This window comes from Sinocyclocheilus anshuiensis, unplaced genomic scaffold (assembly GCF_001515605.1).
Source record: "Sinocyclocheilus anshuiensis isolate Anshui unplaced genomic scaffold, SAMN03320099.WGS_v1.1 scaffold58, whole genome shotgun sequence".
Lineage (NCBI taxonomy): Eukaryota > Metazoa > Chordata > Actinopteri > Cypriniformes > Cyprinidae > Sinocyclocheilus > Sinocyclocheilus anshuiensis.
Genome location: NW_015547688.1, coordinates 405,923 through 425,833, shown reverse-complemented (window position 1 = coordinate 425,833; position 19,911 = coordinate 405,923). Strand labels below are relative to the sequence as shown.

General features: G+C 35.5%; 1 protein-coding gene across 4 annotated transcripts in view; it reads left to right on the top strand.

Moving 5' to 3' along the window:
- The first annotated feature begins 803 nt into the window (after positions 1-803).
- LOC107703365 (MKL/myocardin-like protein 2) overlaps positions 804-19,911 on the top strand; it is a 38,556-nt gene continuing 19,448 nt past the window's right edge. The window contains exons 1-3 of one of the 4 annotated variants that reach the window (XM_016505962.1): positions 804-935; positions 10,675-10,738; positions 14,286-14,523. In XM_016505962.1, coding sequence (XP_016361448.1) covers positions 14,370-14,523 — 154 coding nt within the window. In that variant the 5' untranslated portion in view covers positions 804-935; positions 10,675-10,738; positions 14,286-14,369. Of the gene's footprint in view, positions 936-10,674; positions 10,773-14,285; positions 14,524-19,073; positions 19,438-19,911 lie in introns of those variants that run through there. The other 3 variants (XM_016505963.1, XM_016505964.1, XM_016505967.1) reach the window with 3 other exon arrangements.

The following is a 19,911-nucleotide window of genomic DNA, read 5'->3' as shown; positions in this document are numbered from 1 at the left end:
GGTGACAACAAGGAGCTTGAATGTAGTTTTGTGAGTAATGAGCTGGAATGTTTTGCTGCCCACAGCTGTATCAGTTCCTCAAGAAATGTTCCTGTTATTATATTTGGATATGTTCATGTAATGATCACTGTTGGGCATGAACTGACTTTGAAAGCACACCGGATGGCAGTGTCATACAAAAATATAGATAAAATTCAGTGTATATTTATAAAGTTTTTATTTTATTATTATTATTCATACTTAGACCTATCTTAGTTCATCACTTTATCTTATTTTTCGTCATGTAATTTTGACTGTTTATTTTAAGAGCCCACTTGGACTGGTGACAGACATTTAGAAGTAAGGTAAGGGTTCACATCAGGGTCTGTAACTGATATGAGCTTATTAATCTCTCAGCAGCACACTAATAACCAGTCCTATGACATTATAAAATTACTTTACTCCAGAACATCTTTCTATAAATATATTTAAATATAATACATCTATAAAATAAGCTTTAATACAGTTCAGCTCCAGTTTTCAGCACGGAGGTCTAACATGATTTGACTAAATCACATAAGTGTGAGCATCAGAGAGGGAAAATCTCTCCTTAGCAGTGGAATATCAATTTTTTTACATCTATGGGCATTGCATTGCTGCGTAGACTGTTGTTTACGTTTATCATTCAGAATAAGATGTTATGTTAATTACTATATGACTTTTATTCCGTTCACTTTCGTGATTGCGTTGAATGTTGATGTGGTATCACTTCGGAAGTGTTGTGAAGGGTTAACACAACTTCATTACATCACCGGCTAAACAACACAATAAGAGCGGCCATCTTTACCCACAGCAACAACTGCTACTCCAGTAAAGAAAGAAAATTAATGCCCTGTCGGAGTTGCATTGTATTCTAGACGTGTGGGGACACGTTTAAATTGGAAGACAAACAAGCGGTAAGATATTTATACAGTTTCATTTGTGTATCTATAAGATGTAACTGCCGCACGCTTGAGGGAGTGAATGACACTCCAGTCATTGTAATATGCTGCAAGTGACACTTTATATATGAAATACCTGCGCGATAATTCAGAATAATGAGTCACAAACTGAACTCTTATCTAACTGAAGGACTGTTATACGGATTTTCCCCCCTGATATTTTCGCTGCTGAAACAGTGTCATGTAACTTTCAGAACTTTTTAGAGTAATTTTATGGAATATTTAGAAGCACCATTATTGATAATAGTGGCGTCAGTTCACGGTTATAGAAAGTTCAGATGACGTCATTCGTCATTTATATAAATATAGACATGTAAATATTTTCAAAATATACACTGTATGTGTGTGTGTGTGTTTATATATACATAATAAATATACACAGAACACGCATATTTTATACAAACAAAAACTTTTATTTTGTATGCGATTGATCGCGATTAATCGTTTGGCAGCACTAATATATATATATATATATATACTTGAATTAAATTTTGATTGCTTGCATGCATATCATACACTGGTTTCCATACACTGGTTTTATTCAAGAATAAAATCAACCTGATGACTAGGATACAAAACTAATAATTTGTAAGGACTGTAAATTGAAGTAGCTTCTAAAAGCAACAGCGGCACATTTCCACTTTGTACAGCGCAAGCATTCAAAGTATATTCAAACAAAAAATCTACAAGTCATTTAAGATAAATGCATCTGCAGAATTAATAAATTGTGTGCTTCGCTCCAACTCAACAGGTGTGAGGTCACAGAGTGCATTTTGAGTCGAGTATTTGTTACCATAAACAAGTGAAACAGTCTTGAGAGTTCATTAAAATGTTGTTAAGCATGCACACACTCTTGGCATTATGGGTGTGTCTGCAAGGCAGCATTGTTGAGCATTCCCATGCAGCGACCTTTAGCTTCAGACAGTGTGATTTGTGTGGAGGTGTGGTGCCTAAAACACTCCCATTGTTTACTGCCATAGGCCTGACCAATTACTCTCTACTGCTGGTAGAAAATCCTTAATTAGCCCAGTTTTATGCCTAAATATAGTATGGACTATAGGCCACCTTTTCTTGCAATATTGAATACATTAATATTCACTAAATTCAGTTTAATAGGTTGTCATTTTGACCTACTGTATCATTGTACACTTACAGTAATACTGTTATTGTGTTTCTGTCTATTTGCCGTCATTGTAGTCAAGAAGAGCATGACCACCCAGGACTGGATGAACCAGATTGTTATTATTGATATTTATTTAAGCTTGTCATATTAATGGAAATATGTCAGGCAAACTAGACAAACAGAGTTGTCAAAATAGTGAATGTGTGCTATGATTTAAGAATAATATTTGCAAGCAGCGCTTAAATGGCACAGCCACGTGTTTTGTTTATCCATGCCTGTTAGCCTGCATGGCATCAAATGCAAACTTATTTTCACGGCTTCTCAGCTCACATTTTTGTATTTAATCTATAATGATCAAAAATTATTCTCTGAACAAGACTATAGTCTGTTCTCGCCTAAATATAGCTCATGCTATGGACGTTGACTTGAAAAATAAAGCATTCTTTATTGATGACAGGCTGAATCTTACCCACCGCAGGTGTCAGTTCACCACAGCATATTTCACACACATGTCCTTCGTCAAACAGCGTGTGCTGAAAAGATAAATGGTGAGGACCGTTCTCTGTCTGTGAATCAATTTAAAGGAATTATTTGACTTTGTGTAAAACAACGGGCAGTGTTTTGATACTACCTTCCATCATCTGGTCAATGTCCACACGTCTACAGTTAAGACAGGATCTTTAGACTACAGCTGGACTTGAAAGCTGTAGGTCCTGGTATTTATAGTGGCTGTAAGCATGATGTGTCCCTGGTGGTCTGGACATTGTTTTCTTAGTCTGCTGCGTCGCCTGTTTGACTTAAAGTTTGCGGCCTCAAGCTTTTTATCGTTACCTGTTATCATCGGGTAAATGTTATTTTGTGCATTAGAACTGTAGTTTGGAAATTTAAAGTTCACAAATAAGAATGAGGTCATTGCTTAAGTAGATATCACTGTTCCGTTAAACTAAACATCTTCCTGGCTTTTTTTAGTTCGTATTTCAAACGGATGCCTGGTGAAAAGAGAATCAGGACAAATAAGCCCCCCCACCCCACCCCCGCTCACATGACACAATAACATTCCACTGAGATGTCATGTGATGCGACCTCACAGGCTTTGATGCTGATGAACCAGATTCATATCCAAGCTCAGGTGTCCTTAGATCAAAAGCCGTCAATGTAATGAGTAAGTCAGCTCTGCCAACCAAAATTTAAGCTTCTCAAATGGTCAATGAACTTGCATGGGATGCGTTCTCATAAGATTGTGCAAAATGACTCGTTGGGTTGCGCCTGTTTTCCTCATATATCTGTTCTTTCTGAACCATCTCCTTTAATATATTACTGAATGGGAAAGTGTAGTAGTCAGCATGCATTGTTAAATAATATAAATATTGTCTGCCAAATCAAAGTCATTTGGTGCAACTTAATGCAGAAACATGGTGGGGGGGGAGGTTGACGTAAAACAGGAAATGCATCATAAAAGTACCCTCAAGATTGAGTGTCAAAGTCAAGAAGTCTCTTAAATAGGGACGTAACGATTAACTGCGAGCCGGTTGAAAATCGATTCAAATATGTGACGATTTAAATCGGTTGAGATGCTAAACAAATCGCGATTCATTTAGGGGTAGGAGTTCATATGAATGCATGTCTGAGGGGAACTTACTGTCTTTAGAAAAGTTTAGATGGTATTTTTTCTTTTCATCTTGCCTCTGTATAAAGCATATTAAAGTTCGTAAGTTCAGCGCTGCTGAGTTTACAGCGGAAACCAGGAAACACTTTAAGCGCCACCTGCTTGCAGAGAGTGAATCTGCGTCTCATTCAGCTTTGCTGTTTCATGCAGATATTTTTATTTATAAAAGGACACATTTAATTTATAATTTGTCTTAAATCTAATTTTGTTAAAAAAAATTATAATAATCGTGAATCGAATCGAATCATGAGTTGAGTGAATCGTTACATCCCTACTCTTAAATTATCAGATGATTTTATTGCATGGCAAGGTTCAGGTTGCAAAATGTTATGTGGTGTGACTCCCCCAAAATGAAATATATATATATATATATATATAAGGACTAGCTCACCCAAAAATGAAATGAAAATGTACTCACCCTCAGGCCATCCAACATGTAGATGAGTTTGGAGAAATTTAGCATCACGTCACTTGCTCACCAATGGATCCTCTGAAGTGAATGTGTGCCATTAGATAAAAAATACAATAATCATAATAATAATCCACATGTAATCCACATGACTACAGTCCATCAATTAATATGGTGTGAAATGAAAAGCTGCAGGTTTGTAGGAAACAAATCTGTCATTGAGGCGTTTTTAATTTCAAGCCATTGTTTATGATGTAATGCTAATTTCTCCAAATCTGTTCTAATGAAGAAACAAACTCATCCACATTTTGGATGGCCTGAGGGTGAGTACATTTTAGGCAGATTTTCATTTTTGGGTGAACTATTCCTTTAAAAATCTTTTTTGAAAATAATGATTTAGATGTACGCTCACATGTATTCAAGAAAAATAATTTGTTACTTTATGGTTATACCACATTACAGTCATGTAACAGTCATGTTAAACATTTGTTGAAAATTAAAATCTTACTTATGTGAAAAATATGAAAATTAAATATAAAAAGTTTTTCAAAACCACATGAATAGAGATAGGCACATAGATCTTTAAAATATTTTTCTCATTTATCTTGAAAACTCTATTTTGTCATTGACACAGCTGTCATTGTTCCAGTTTGTTTTTGAGTAACTGTAGCACTGATGTCTGGTGTTGATATGTTTGTTTACCCAAAAAGAACACCATGAAACCGCTTATTTCATCACTCTGGCCATTTTTCGAAATGATCAACAAGTTTATGTCATTGTTTGCCACATTGTTGCTTGATGAAAATGGTAAGCTACCATGAATCAGACATCCAAACATCTGCTGTTCTGAAAAAGATGCATAAGGTTTGTGCTAATGTAGTTTCACTGAAATCTAATAAAAACGCATTGTAACTGCATGTCTTACTAATTGGGTTGAATCATATTATCAAAAATGGCAAGTAGATTCTTAGAAGTAACTGTATGGTCACGTGGGAACCAGAGAGTCAGCTTTTAAATTGCATTAAATCCTTGATGAGCAGCACTTTTAAGTAAATCTGCATCTTTTGGGTATTTGACTTTAAATTCAATCAAATAAACCCCATCAAATGCCGAGTAGTTGACAGCAAGCTATTTTGATTTCTGGTTTATGGGCCAATGGCATGAGGGGAAGTGGGAGGGGCAAAGGCCATGTGCGCTGTGCTCAGGGACAACCTCTTGGGAATTAGCTGGCTTTCTGGAAAAGTTAAAAATGTGGGATTTTTGGGAATGGTAAAGGAATTTTCCCCCTTCTCTTTCCTTTCCTCACTCGAGCGGCTCTCACAGTGTTTTCTTTGTGCTGACTCCTGATGCCTGCATTCTCTGCACACACATGGAAAAGCGTTGGAGGGGTTTCTTTTTTATTTCTGATGCTTATTCTGGCCAGTCTCACAGCTATATTTAGCAGCACAGCTGACCCCCTCCAGTTTACTGTGGATGAGTCATTCAGTGTTTGTGTGAAGAGAAGTTCTCATTGTGTAGTAATGCGGTAATACGGCCATAATGTGTCCCGCCAAACGCCACTTGGATTGGTGTTTGGACTTTATGGAACAACTGTTAACTATTTTAATAAACACAACTGAGAAACACACCTAGGATTTTTTCCATTCAACATAGCAAACTCCGACTTCAGGCTGGAATACACTACACAGTTTTGTCCTGATTTGAGTTGAGGTTAGTTCCCAAAAGCTAGAAGCAGTGTAAAGATTTTTGGCCGGTCGTAATTGACAGATTTCACAGGAAATTGCGTAGTTTATGATGGACTTGTATTTTTTATCTTCAGACTTTGATTTTATCCAGAGATATTCTATCAGAGAATATTTTGAGTTGGTTTGAGAACACGCATTGTTTTCATTTGCAACAAGCCGCATGGTTCTGTGGGGCTTTGTTGTGTTCAGAGCAACTTGAATATCTAGTGTGATACTCAGCTGTTTAGTGTGTTATGTTTTTCTCTAAAAAACATTTACAAAAGTTTATGATGCCTAGGGCCAGATTTATCAACAACTTGCACCAGCGCAAACCTTCTTTTGGCATTAAAAAACTTGTGACAGGATTTACTAAAAACATGCAGTGATCAATTAGCAATAAAAAAAGCATGGACATAGTTATTTATGTGGCTGCATATGCATTTGTTGGAGTTTCCCTTTCAGACGCAAAATTTATGGTAAAAGAATATTTAAAGGTGCAATGTGTAATATTTAGGAGGATCTATTGACAGAAACGCAATATAATATACACGTTTTCAGAGGTGTATGAAGATCTTACATAATGGACCGTTATGTTTTTATTGCCTTAGAATGAGCAATTTCTGTCTATGTACCAAGGTTATTTTCGTAAACTAAAACTAAGACTAAAACGATTGATGAAAAAACTATTTCGTAAACTGAAATAAAATAAAAACGTCAAAATAATTGAAAAACTAAACTAAACTAACAAGTTATTGAAAAACTAACTGAAATAATATAATAATTATCAAAAATAAATAATCGTTTTCGCAATCATTACGTTCTCACCCCTTGGCGGAAAAATATACGAGCTGTGTGGAGGTTTAGGGAAATAGCCTACCTGTAATGGTGCATCATGCACATGGGGTTATTTGACGTAGAGACGCAAAGCAGTTTAAAGCCTGCATGGGTCCTGTTTGGTAAACGTGCACCAGCAGTACTTAACAGAACACCCGACCCATTATCTGACAGCAGCACTAGTTTAATTCTGTACGAGACCAGAACCATTTGACATAAAGACCGCGAGTCGCGACCCGAACCGCACTCGCATTAAATCTATTACATCAGGTAAGCAAGATTATTTATTTTATCATGTAACACAAGCAATCAAACCAACATTAGGCATTCTAAGTTGGTGCTTTGAAGAAAAAGACATGATAATTAACAGAAAAAATGATGAGAACGCGCATCCTTTCTGTAAACAACACAAAACTTTAGCAAAGCATCTTGTGATCACTCTGCCAGGCTTTTGAACAAATGTGCATTGGCTAAATCACATCATACACACGGTTATAATTCTTCATAAATGAAAAGAACATTCAAATATAAGCCTTTACTGTTAAATGCGATTGCTGTTATTATTGAATTTCATTAGTCCCAGTTTTGATTGATGCACGGCTGTTCACGGAAAAGTGAGCAAGACACCACAGTTACAATATGATTATGATTAAATAAGAAAAGACTTATAACCAAATCAGGCTACATTTATTTTTATACTAAATATCTCAACACACATTATTGGATATGACATTAAGCGCGACTTGTGTAGATTAATTTAGTAAAAAATAGGCTTGCCTGCTTTCTTTGGTGTATGTCTGTATACTTTTACTATCTAATCAATCTCAGCATGCGTTTTGTGTCGCTATATGTTTGCCTCACTAAGGTTAAATTATGCCTACGTCTTTCTTTGGCCTGCGCTCTGGAAGTGATCTGTTAATTCTGCTAAACTTTCATTAAAACTGAAACTAAAACTGAAACTAAACTATATAAAAACTAAATAAAAATGCGTTCACAAAATAAAAACTAAACTAAAACTAACAAAAATATGAATTAAACTAATAAAAACGAAACTGAATTTTATAGCAAATTTGAAAACGATATTAAAATAAAACGAATTTAAAAATTCAAAACTATAATAACCTTGTGGGTCCCCTTGCATAGAAGTTGCTGTTTTCCATTGCCATGTTGCTACAGTAGCCCTAAACGGACACACTGCTCTACAGAGTCCATTTCGTCACTATGTTGTTCTTGCGAATAAAATACTGAAACAATGATGAACAAGTAACAACAATATTCACAGTAACATATTGGTTTACTGAATAATAATAAAGTATAATTCCTTAATTTACCCATGTACAAGAAACCGTCGTTTCAGACGACGACATCTTTGTCCTGTGTCAGCCTCCGTAGCTTCTCGATGTGCAATTTGCAACCTTACCACTAGATGTCACTAAAATTTACAAACTGCACCTTTAAATAAATTATGCAATGTGATTAACTCGGTTTGCAGTCGTCAATTTACTGGTATTTGCTTAATTATTTAGGGCCCTATGATTTCTACGATGTGGAAAACGCGGATGGAATCGTGAAATCCAGTCATAAAAACAGAATTTTTAACGCGGAATGTCATGGAATTTGCTGAATTTTGGATGGATTCATGAATAGTAGGTCAGTGCACTTAAATCAAAACGCAATATAGACTTGTCACTTCATGAGCATTTTACCATTTCTTTCGAGTAAAACAAAGTCATGCAAGGTGTTCACAGCAACCCGTCAAATAAAAGAATTGGTTTAACTTGAAGAAACTGTGACAGAAATATTACTTAATGTAATGATAGTACTACTACTACTAATAAAATTATTATTAAAACATTACTTTTAAATGAATATTTACCAGAAAAATATATTTACCAGAATTTATTTAGCAGAAAAATGTAAATACACAGAACAGTATTTCAGGGGGAAAAAATAAATAATAATAAATTACTTTTTTATATAAAATCAATTAATTGGAGATGCATTTGATTATTAATATTTAATGAAACCATTAAAATGCAATCCAGAAAATTAATGGAAAACAAAATTTGGTAAAACTAAAACTGAATTTGAGAAAGGAAAAAAAAACGTATTTCATAGGGACAAAAAATTTAATTTTTGGTAAAAAAAAAAAAAAAAATCAATAAATTGCTGTTTAATATTGTAAGACATGTTTTTTGATGAATAAAATTTATTTAACCATTAAAACAGAGTCTAGAAAAATTAAAAACTGAAAAAAACGGAATTTGGGAAAAAATTACATGGATTTCATAGGGCCCTAATTATTTAAATCACATCAACCCATTTTGTACTTGACGTGGTTGTGAAAGTTGCTAATTTGTGCTGTTCTTGGTAGATTGCATTGGTCATTATGGAAATTAGTTGCATCTGTGTTCTTTAACTTGCTTTTTTTCAGTAGATCACCAACAGAACGTTCCAGTCCCATTGGCAATCCCATTTTTTTCCAGCTTTCATTGCGAAATTAATGTTTTGTTAAGTCTATTACGACGTGTGATTTATATTAGTTAAAGTTCAGCCACAATCTCCCTCCGTATGGAGAGAGAAGTTGTTTACACGGAGTTCTCAGTCATGCACATCTTCGCTTCCTATTCTAGGTGGAGTGAAAATGCATCCCAGTGCAAAGAATCCAGTAAACCGACCATTGAGTTTACTGGCAGACAGCGGTACAGTGATGTCCCCATTTGGCCCGAATTTCCACTTCAAAATCATACATGTAATTCTGTTTGAGGTTTTGAAATTGTGCTGGACTAAGATGAATTGTCATAGTGTCACTGAGGGGCTTACCGCTGATCCTTAGCGAGAAAACAGCCGAAAGTCTTTAAACTCAGATGAATAAGATTGAGAGCATGGAATCTGAGTAGGCAAGAAAGCCAGCCAAGGCTTAGTCAAGTCATCTGAGCTTGTGTGTCTGGAAGAGTTAAGACATTCATCAACCTGTTGTTTTTAATTTGCTCAAGATAGCAAGATCACAGTGTTCACTGAGTCACTTAATCTGCTTTCTCTGCTTTCCATTGAAAGTGGTTTTGAACTCACCAAGAATGAAGTCCTTAAGTCCACATATTTAGGATATTTTTTTATGCATTCATCAAAGAAATCAAAAATAATAGATGTGGAAGATAAAACTGCTGTATATTTCTGCAGAGGGGGTCAATCACCATTTTTGAAAGAAATGAATGCTTTTGTTCAGCAAGGATGCATTAAATTGATCAAAACCAACAGTAAATATGTTAATAAAATTACAATTGTTACAGAAGATTTCTATTTCAAATAAATCTGCTCTTTTGAACTTTCTATTCATCAAAGAATACTGAAAAAATGTATAACAGTTCCCACAAACTATTATGCAGTAAAACTCTTTTCAACATTGATAATAATAATAAATGTTTCTTGAGCAGCAAATCATCATATTAGAATGATTTCTGAGGGATCATGTGACACTGAAGGCTGGAGTAATGATAAAAAGTAATCACAGAATTTCAGATGCACCGTAGAGAGCAGCAGCTGAATGTTTGTCTTGTGCTTTAATGAATATTAATGTCCTTGTTTGCTGAGGTTGTGTTTGAGGCTTGAGTGCAGACTCTCATAAGCTTGTTTTCCATATCTCTTGATGGCCTCTTCTGTGGAGTGGCACGCATCCATAAATATCTGTCATCCTATTGTTTAGCTATTAATCAGCACACAAGCAGATTAGCGTTTCCACAGCAACTGCATTGATTAGATGCAAACCACCATTCCCTTTCCTTGCCCTCTTCTTCACATGCTGCTTTGCAGCCGGATGAGGTACAGACAGCGTTTCTGCTTTCACCTATAGAAAACTGCTAATAGGAAGATTTATGTCGCTTCAACCTGCTGTTGTTCTGTTTCATCTAATGACAGAATATTCCTTTTCTGTTTCACAGGAACCATGACCTAGTGATCTTTATAAGGAGCGCTGTGTCACAAAGCATCCTTCTCTTTTGACAGGTAAATCATCTGCAAGGACAGATTAGAATTAAAGGTATTGTTTTTATCTCAGCAAGTTGTAGATCTTTTTAATAACATAAACTGGTTTTCTTTGGTCTGTTGTCCACCATAGTGTATTTTATTTAAAGGGAAGTAGAATTACAAATGATTTTAATGTAGCCCATTGTAGATTTAATTCAAAAAGTATTTAATAATTTGAACGGGCAGTTAGGATTAAAATTACAGTTGTAAATTAAATTGGGATGGATTTTTATGATTGTTGCATGAGGCTTTGTATTATACTGACACACTTTTTTTTTTTATTCATCTATTCATTTGTTTAATTTTATGTTTATATTTAAAATTCAAATGTTGTGTTTGTTTGTTTATTTACATAGATTTTTAGTATGCATGTGTGTTTGTATGTATGCATGTATATATAATGCTTACATTGGCAAAATAATAGACATACATGTGTGTGTATACAGTCAAACCAAAATTTATTCAGACATCTCAGACACCAACATTTCTCACATTATCAGTTTATTCGCTATAGTTTAATTTAATTTACTTAATACACGAGTTTCACAATTTGAGTTGAATTACTGAAATACTGAAACTTCTCCACGACATTCTAATTTATTGAGATGCACCTGTAGTAATAAAGTATGACAAGTTAAACTGTGGCAGAACAAATTCATCTTAATGTCAGATAACTTTGATAGAAAGGTATGTAATGAATTAGGTTGAGTAGCTGTCAGCTGTAACTTAAATTTAAGTACACAATTAGATAATACCAATTTAGGTAAACAAATTTCCAAGCAATGCTTAATTTTGTTCAGTCTATGGTGTAAAAAGGTCGCATTAGCAATTAAAGAAAAAAAACACTTAAGCAAAACATGGTCAGGTCAAAGTGTCTGAATAATTTTTGGTCCCAGAAATTATCAATTTTACTGGCAGTCCACTGTATGAAGAATTTTTGGGTATATTATGTCACAGTTTACTTTATTTTGCTTTCCTCACTTACATAAATGAACTATATTGTCCTGCACCCACTAGTAAAAATTATATCTGGTGTCAGAATAATTTTTGGTTTATGTATATGTAAAACTATGTAGGATAGAAACAAGATAACAAGGTTTTATGGTAGGCAAAAAAGTAATAATAACTATGCCAAATGTTAATTTACCATGGTTATCTTTTGTACGCTGCACCACTCAAGTGCTCCACATCACGTTAGCATTGTAATAATAACGTCACAAGAGCGTTTTATTTATGGCGGCTGTTATAGAAACTAGCCTTTTCTAGATAACCGTACAGTGGGCGGAGGATGTTTTGAACACTTGTGCCAAGTCAACGCCAACCCGTGATCACTCATTGGCTGTCGTGAGACTCGTGGCTTCAGAACAAAAGCATGTACCCGTAGGGATGCGACTGTGCTTGTTCTCAGCATTGCTGAACTGAAGTCTCCAGAGAGAAGAGCACCATCATGAGAAGGTGGTGGGTGTTTTCGGTCACATCAGCGAAGCAAGAGTCTTCTCTCACAACAAAACAAACCCTCTTTCATACGTTTCTTTTTTCTTTTCTTTTTTGTCCAGTCCATCACATTGCACATAGGCAAATCTCCATCCTTCCACTGAGACTAAAAACTCTATGTGAAGCAATCCAGACAGACTCAGTCAGGGTAGAATAAGCAGATGCTGTGGTTTTGCCAAACTCCACTTTGTCTTCAGCTTGGCATGGATGGATAGAACAACCAAGTGCAGGATTAGTCTTTGACAGGAGCATTTGCATAGCTGGATACCTATAGCTCCACATCCCAGCAGTCTGTCTGTCTGCTCTTATGCTGCCTCTTTAGTTCTCATCCTTCTGGAAAGAGAACATACATCATGCAGAATGCATATCAAATTCATTTGATAGCATTCCAAAGAGAAGCATCTTTGTCTTCATCCTTTCAATAGAAGAGTCTAAGAATTTAAATTTAAAATTCCGAAATACAATGTTGAGATATATTTGATAAACTAACCAAAAGGTTTAAACTTCTGTATTTCTACTTGTGTATTTGTAATCCTTCAATATGTTTCTTTTTCATTGTATTAAAAATTTCAAACTAAATGGCATATGGAACCAAATAATGATAGAGCTTTATTACAAATTAGCTTCACATTTTCAGAATCATTCTTAATTATTGATTGAACTTTATATGGACAGAATCTGCCTTTGTTGCATATTTGTGTGTAATATACCACATACATCATATACAAATATACAACACTTACATCATTTTTTTCTTTGTTTGTGTATTTAAGTGTTGTTTCAGAGTCCAAATAATTTTTGGAGCCACTGAATTGTGAAAATTTACATCCAAGTGTTTGCTAGTTATTATTTTATAACATTGTATTGTTGAAATGCTAAAAATAATGTAATTAAGAAATATCAGATCAGCATCCCACACTCTAAAAAATGCTGGGTTATTTCAACCCAACTTTGGGTCAAATATGGACTAACCTAACTGTTGGGTTACATTTTTACATTAAATTTTTAACCCAAAAGGTGGGTTAGTCCATATTTGACCCAAAGTTGGGTTGAAACAACCCAGCATTTTTTTAGAGTGCAGTAATAGAACCACAGGCAATTAAGTTTCTTTAAAGCAGTTTTTTTAAATACAATGTTTTATTTTTTTCTTAGTTTTAATAGACTTTGAAATTGTAAACACAAGGCATGTCAAAATACATTTTAGTAATGGGTATTTAGCCTAACTAGGGTAAGTGACTAATATGCATCACTAGTCTGCATCACTTTTAGCATAGCCATACAGGTATCCCTGATATGTTGATTATAAATTTGCAGTGTGACATTGAATTTTACATGTCTTGTACTTTATGGAGCCCTGTGGTCATTTAAAATATTTGCTTTATAAATCTCCATGTCTGAACCATGAAATATGGTTACATATATTTTCAAGCACAGTACATTGCAAAATTAGATCGAGCAGATATTACAGACAAAGTTGTCCTAAGTGGACTTTCTGTGTACCAAGATGTAAAGCATCTGTCAGAATAACATATTAAACAGCTGGGCCAGACGTGCTGCCTGGATATACTCCCGTATAACTTGTCTTGGATTGGAGCCACAACAAGACTTATACAACTTGCACTTTTAAACATCAGTCATAAGGATTTAAGAGCTTTCTTTATAGGTTAACTGGGAGGACCATCAAACTTACTTGATTAAATACATGGGAGTGGATAGTTCAAGGTTGGGAGATTGGCTGGTCAGATTTCAATCAAGCTATTAAAAGAAGAGCTTATTTTTAAGTTTACCATCACCAGTTTACAACAAAATGTATCTTGGATCTCAGCAATGTGATACAAATGGATACATTAACCTTTGAGCAACATTTCTGGCCCATTTAAAGTTTATTAGCAATCAACCACATACTAGTAAATTAGTTTTGCCACCACACCCCAACAACAACAACTTTAAGCTCCAGTAGGGCTTTCTAATGTTTACAAGGGCTGCAAAACACTTGAAATCCTTTTGTTTTTTCTTTTTGTTTTTCTGGCAGAGTGTAGTCCGAGATTCCCGCCAGTCGTCTGTACCACTGTGGTAGTGTCCTGGGACAGACCCTTGCCTCTCCCCCTGAGGAGATATGGAGCCCCAGGAAAGTCTGGGAGTGGAGGGTGACTCGGGCGCACTGGGGGTGCTGGTGCCGAGCCCACGGAGCGAAGCGGTGACCCATGACCTGGAGGAATTGTCTCTGAAGCCCACTCAGAGCCTTCTACCCATTAAAGAGCGCAAGAATGGTGAGTGAGCCCATTTGGTCAGGCCCGTAAGCCATAACTCTGCTCCCAAGCTCCTATTTCCTCCTCATCTGTTAAACTACCGCCCCGATTTGACACTGAGAAAATAAGGCCTGCCAGAAGGTTGAGAAATTTATTTGCGGTAAGACGTGGGGAATTACACAGGAATTGCGTGTGAATGCCAACATGTAATCATGTCTTAAGTGCTCCCTTTAACTCTTTTCCAAAGTGTTCTTGGCTCATTTTAGGGTGCACGACTCATAAGCTAATGTGATAGATTTTGCGTCAAATATGATTGCCTAAAACCTCAGATATTGAGGTTTCTTAAGCTTGCAGTCATGTTGTGGTTTTCGTTTGGCTGTAACTCAAAGGAACAGTTCATCATTCAGAAATAATAATTATTTTATTCATTATACCAGAGCTCTATGACTTTCTTTCCTTTGTGGAACACAAAAGGTGGATTTTTGTTGGATATCTTAAAGTAATGAAAAGAAATAAAAAATACAGTAACGTAACATTCTGGACAATACCGATAAGCTGATAATTAATTTAATGCTATGGCTGGTAACAGATAAATGGCAGATGTTTGAATTCTTTACTATTTTGTCTAGTGATGACCCATAATTTCACCAATCAAATATTCATCCAAAACAGCAAAAAAAATTAAAATAATAATAATTCAGCTTCAGTTTTGTAAGGCTGAAAAACTGATAATTAACACTTCTCAGATGACACGTTTGAATGTGTCGGTGTTTATTTCATGCACATGAAGTAGATAAACTATAACAAAACATCAAGAGTCAGCTTATTGTCGAAGAATTTTACTATGACGGGTTTAATTTATTGCCTGAAAACATGATACTCTGAACAGCGTAAATGGTAAACAGTTACCCACTTTATAAAACCTTTTTTTATAAAAAACAAATCATTGAAAACTAAAATCAGTAATTTTAATTATGTATTTCCAATAATGACATACAATTATTAATTAGAAAAATCTTTATTATCATTTAACCAGTATGATGCCGATATATAAGTGAATGAGGACGGGGTCTCTCTGGCTCAAAATATGTCAAATAAAAAGCGCTCTATGCAACATCCTCCTAGTGCCTTCATGAGAGAAATAGCAATGTTTGATTTATAAACGAATTGTTCTTTTGAGTCTTTTTGTTCTTTTCTGTGAATCCATTTATCATTTCACAAAACCAAATGATTTGTTTCAATCAAGTCCCCATTAATTATTTTATAGAAAACAGCAACCAGGCATTCTTTTTTTTGTGTGTGCTCCAAGGAAGAAAGTCAGTCAAAAGGGTTTGTAATGACATGAGGGTGAGTAGTTTTTTGTTTTGTTTTTGTTTTTTTTTCCTTTTCGAGTGAACTGTCTCTTTACATTTGGCCATTTTAAAAAGTGATGTTGAATTCTTTGAGTCACCACGATGTTATCGTCTTTTTCTTCTGTCTGGCTTTCACAATCCTGTCCAAAGTTTCATTCTGGAAATGTTTTAGTGGTATATGGACCCTAATAAGACGGCACTAAAGGGATGGTCCTGTGGGCGGAATGGCAGTGAACCTTTCCGAACTACATCTATCCGACCGCAAGAAATGTTCATGTTTCACTCCCTATGGACATCATTGCCCTTGAAAATTTCAGTGTGTCCTCGGGCTGCTGGGTAATTTAGTGCAGAAGGGAAGTAAACAGAGACCCCACCAGGCATGAGTGTATTTCTGACCCCACTACATGACTAACTTCATCTCATTCTGTGTCAATCAGCAGTTTCTCAGGGTTGTTGCGTTGAAATAGATATGAAACTGTGACTCATTTAGACACTTCAGTATTTAACATGACCTCAGAATTACCCTGTTTATTTGCTGTAAATGTCTAGAGTTATTTTAATCAAGTGCTGCTTGTACTATATGCTACAACATTTGCTGCTTGCAAGATATTTTGTGATATTTTGCCAAAATGCAAACAACATTACAAATTCCATTAGTGTTTCAGTTTTCTTAGTTGTGCATAAAAGGATGCCAAGGATCTCTTGGTTATTAGTGCAGGGGACTTTTAATAATATATTTATTTTTAAATAATTCGATCGGGGGTTGGCTGCCACAGACCACCAAATATGATGATATTTTCCTAAAATACAACGGTACAGTAGCTGTATATATAGCTGTAGCTGTGTGTGTGTATATATATATATATATAAACCCTTGGAAAATAGTTTAGTTGTATTTGTCATCTGAGTATTTTTAGATCTATAAACTTGAGGAGAAACTTAAAGTATAGCTGTCAATTGTGTTTAATCTCATGACATCTTTAAACAGCAAGAAGCTGTCAAATGCAACTGTATTTTTTTTTTACTTGTTTATTGTATTTGATTATATTCATTTATTGTGTGTCCAGGATTTTTGGTTATGGATATGGCCAAGGTGTTTTACTTTGATGCATTACTAGATAGAAATGTGTTCAAGGCAAAGATGTAAACAAATCTTTGAAGAGGGGATGGGTGGCATTGAAAACCCAAACCGATGGACCACAGTTATGAATTTTGGGGGCACCACCCTCAGTGTCATGTGGTTACAGCCCTTGTACAAGGTGTATTTCATGAGAACATAATGTGCAACAGACCACCTCATAACATTCAGCATACAATAATAAACTTGAAAGAGACTTGCAATAAATCCTAATACAAGGCATAATTTCTGCTTTTTATCAGCTTCGAGATACTAAGTTATGCGTTTGAGTAAATGCCATTTATCAGAATAACTGCACCGTTAAATACCTTTAAAGGAACACTCTTTTCTTGTATTTTCTCGTAATTGATTCCTGCTCGCTGCTGCCTAAAGATATTGTGAACTCATAGAGGGTTTGTTGCACTGGCCTGAATCAACATGATCTGTTCCTGCTCCGGCTGGAGGACAGACCGTACCCATCCTTCCTCTTTTCAACCCACCCGTCTAGTTGTAGTGAAACTTAACGTCACCACTCCTCACAAATTCCCCTACTGAAACATTTATGACTATGTTCCCACAAGTTATCTGGAGACATACACGTTATATTATATTGACATATGAGTCTTAGTATTGTCTCATTACAGCTTAGTGGAAATGGATTGTTTTCACACTAATCTTTGGTTGGATCTGTTTATCCAGTGAGTTCACATGAGACTCCATTGGATGGGTTATTGCTAAAATATCGTTTTATGGGTGGACACAATGTGTCACAATATCATCCAATGACAAACAAATCTAAATTTAGTTATTGTTTTTTATATATATATATATATATATATATATATAATTAATTGTTTTGCAGTTTTAGTTTTGATATTTTAGTGAGTGCTGTTAGAACTACACTGTAAAACAATTTTATTAAAGTTGAGCTTTTAAATTAATTCCGTGTAGAACACAAACACTGCAACCGTACACATGCAGATGGATGTTTTTGGCTTTTGCGTTGCATTTTTTTATATAATTTATTTATATTATATTTTTTTTTTTGAGTGTCCCCTTAAGGGTTCTATTTTTCAGATAGCATGCCAAGTTAATAATCCTCCTGTAATTTAAAAGCCGTTTAGTAAAGCGATGCTATTCTGATGCTTTTGATTGGTTCTCTTGTTTGAATTTACTGAGCAGCACATCTACCAATTACATCAATCCACATTGCCGCTGAAAAACCTGTCTGAGAGTTGCCACAATGGCGAGGATAAAAATGGATTCCAGTGCTGCAAAATCAAAAATCAGAAGGATCTCAAAGTGAAAAGAGGTGCTAAAGTCTGATTTTGTGGTGGCTGTGCTTTAAAATTAAATGATTATAATCTTTGAGTTGCATTACTTTAATAAAATAATTGAAATAGTTACACTACTTATTACATTTTGAATAGGGTAACTTATAATCTGTAACCATTACATTTCCAAAGTAACCTTCCAACATTGTTTAGGACCAATTCATTGTTCGCACAGCCCGCTCACTAAATATGTAGTTTTGCACATCCCTAACAGACTAAACCATACAGGACCTCAGTGGGCCTGGGACTATGTTCCCTATTCCCTTCCCTCGGGATGTTCCTGTTCCATTGCGTTTAATCACTTTAGCTGATTCAGATAGGCTTTGTTTAAATATTTCCTTTCCCTCTCTGCAATATTAATCTCCAGCGACTATGAAAGAAACATCCCTGGATGTAGATAAGAAATTTAATGGCATTTTTGCTTGAATCCCCATGAGACACATAGTGCTTTATTAGAAAGGCGGATTGTTGAAATACAAATGAGAAGAGTGAAATGCTGACTCTCATCTGTAAACCCTGAATATGAATAGTTTATGTCCACACTAAGTGACAGAGACAAACAGAGATATCCCTGGGGTGCTGCTTGGTTGTTTTTGTCATTTTTGTTCCATGACAACATGTTTGCAAGAGAGAAAAAAAGGTACAAAATATATTTACTCCTTGCTAAAGCTGAAGTAGCATATAAAAGAAGTATGGGAAGTTGTGGTTGTACGTGTAAATTTTAGCATTGGCTTCCTCTTTATTGTCTAAGTTTAAGTTAGCTTTTGGACTATTGTTTTTAACCAGTGTTCAGTGCTGTTGAGGGTTAACAGCTGCAGCTCTGTAGTCCCGCCTCTCCTGTCAGTCAGTGACGGAGCCAGAGCTGAAGTGCTGCAGAGAGCGCTGACTCTCGCGGAGAGCTACACACCCACAAACACTCATGCAAGCAGTCTAGAGACAGAACCGGTGAAGGAACTTGTCGGAACGGTCTGGAATCGAACAACACGCTGGGGATTTTCCTGCCAGATCTCGCCGTTTTGCCTCGGTCCTCATTTCCCACAGCAATCCATGGGACTCCAGACACGGCAGCTCTCCGATCCGTCTCTCCGCTCCATGGCCTGCCTTGAAGTGGAGACCTTGAGTGTCTGCAGGGGTAAATGCAAATAGTTTGAAATCTTTTTAAAATTCCATGTCAGCATGAATTAAAATGGGGATGTTGATGCTAAACATGAGTGAAGGACACCGAATGAGGCATCTGGTAATTATTACTGGAGCGCATGTTGAGAAGATCTGATAGAAATGTTGTTGTATCAAATAAGATGTGTGATCAAATGTCATGAAAAAGTGACTAAAAGTTTGGTTATGGTGAGGGTACAGGGTTTTATTTCAGCTGTCTGATGTTGGTTTCATTATATATATATATATATATATATATATATTTTTTTTTTTTTTTTTTTTTTTTAAAAAAAAAAAAAAAAAAAAAACTCTAGCTTTCTATTCTACTTGTTTTTCTTTGTTTGTGTATATATATATATATATATATATATATACACACACACACCTTGCTACGTGTACTGCGTTAGGCTAACCGAGACTTGTCATTTGCACTTATATATTGTTGCTCATT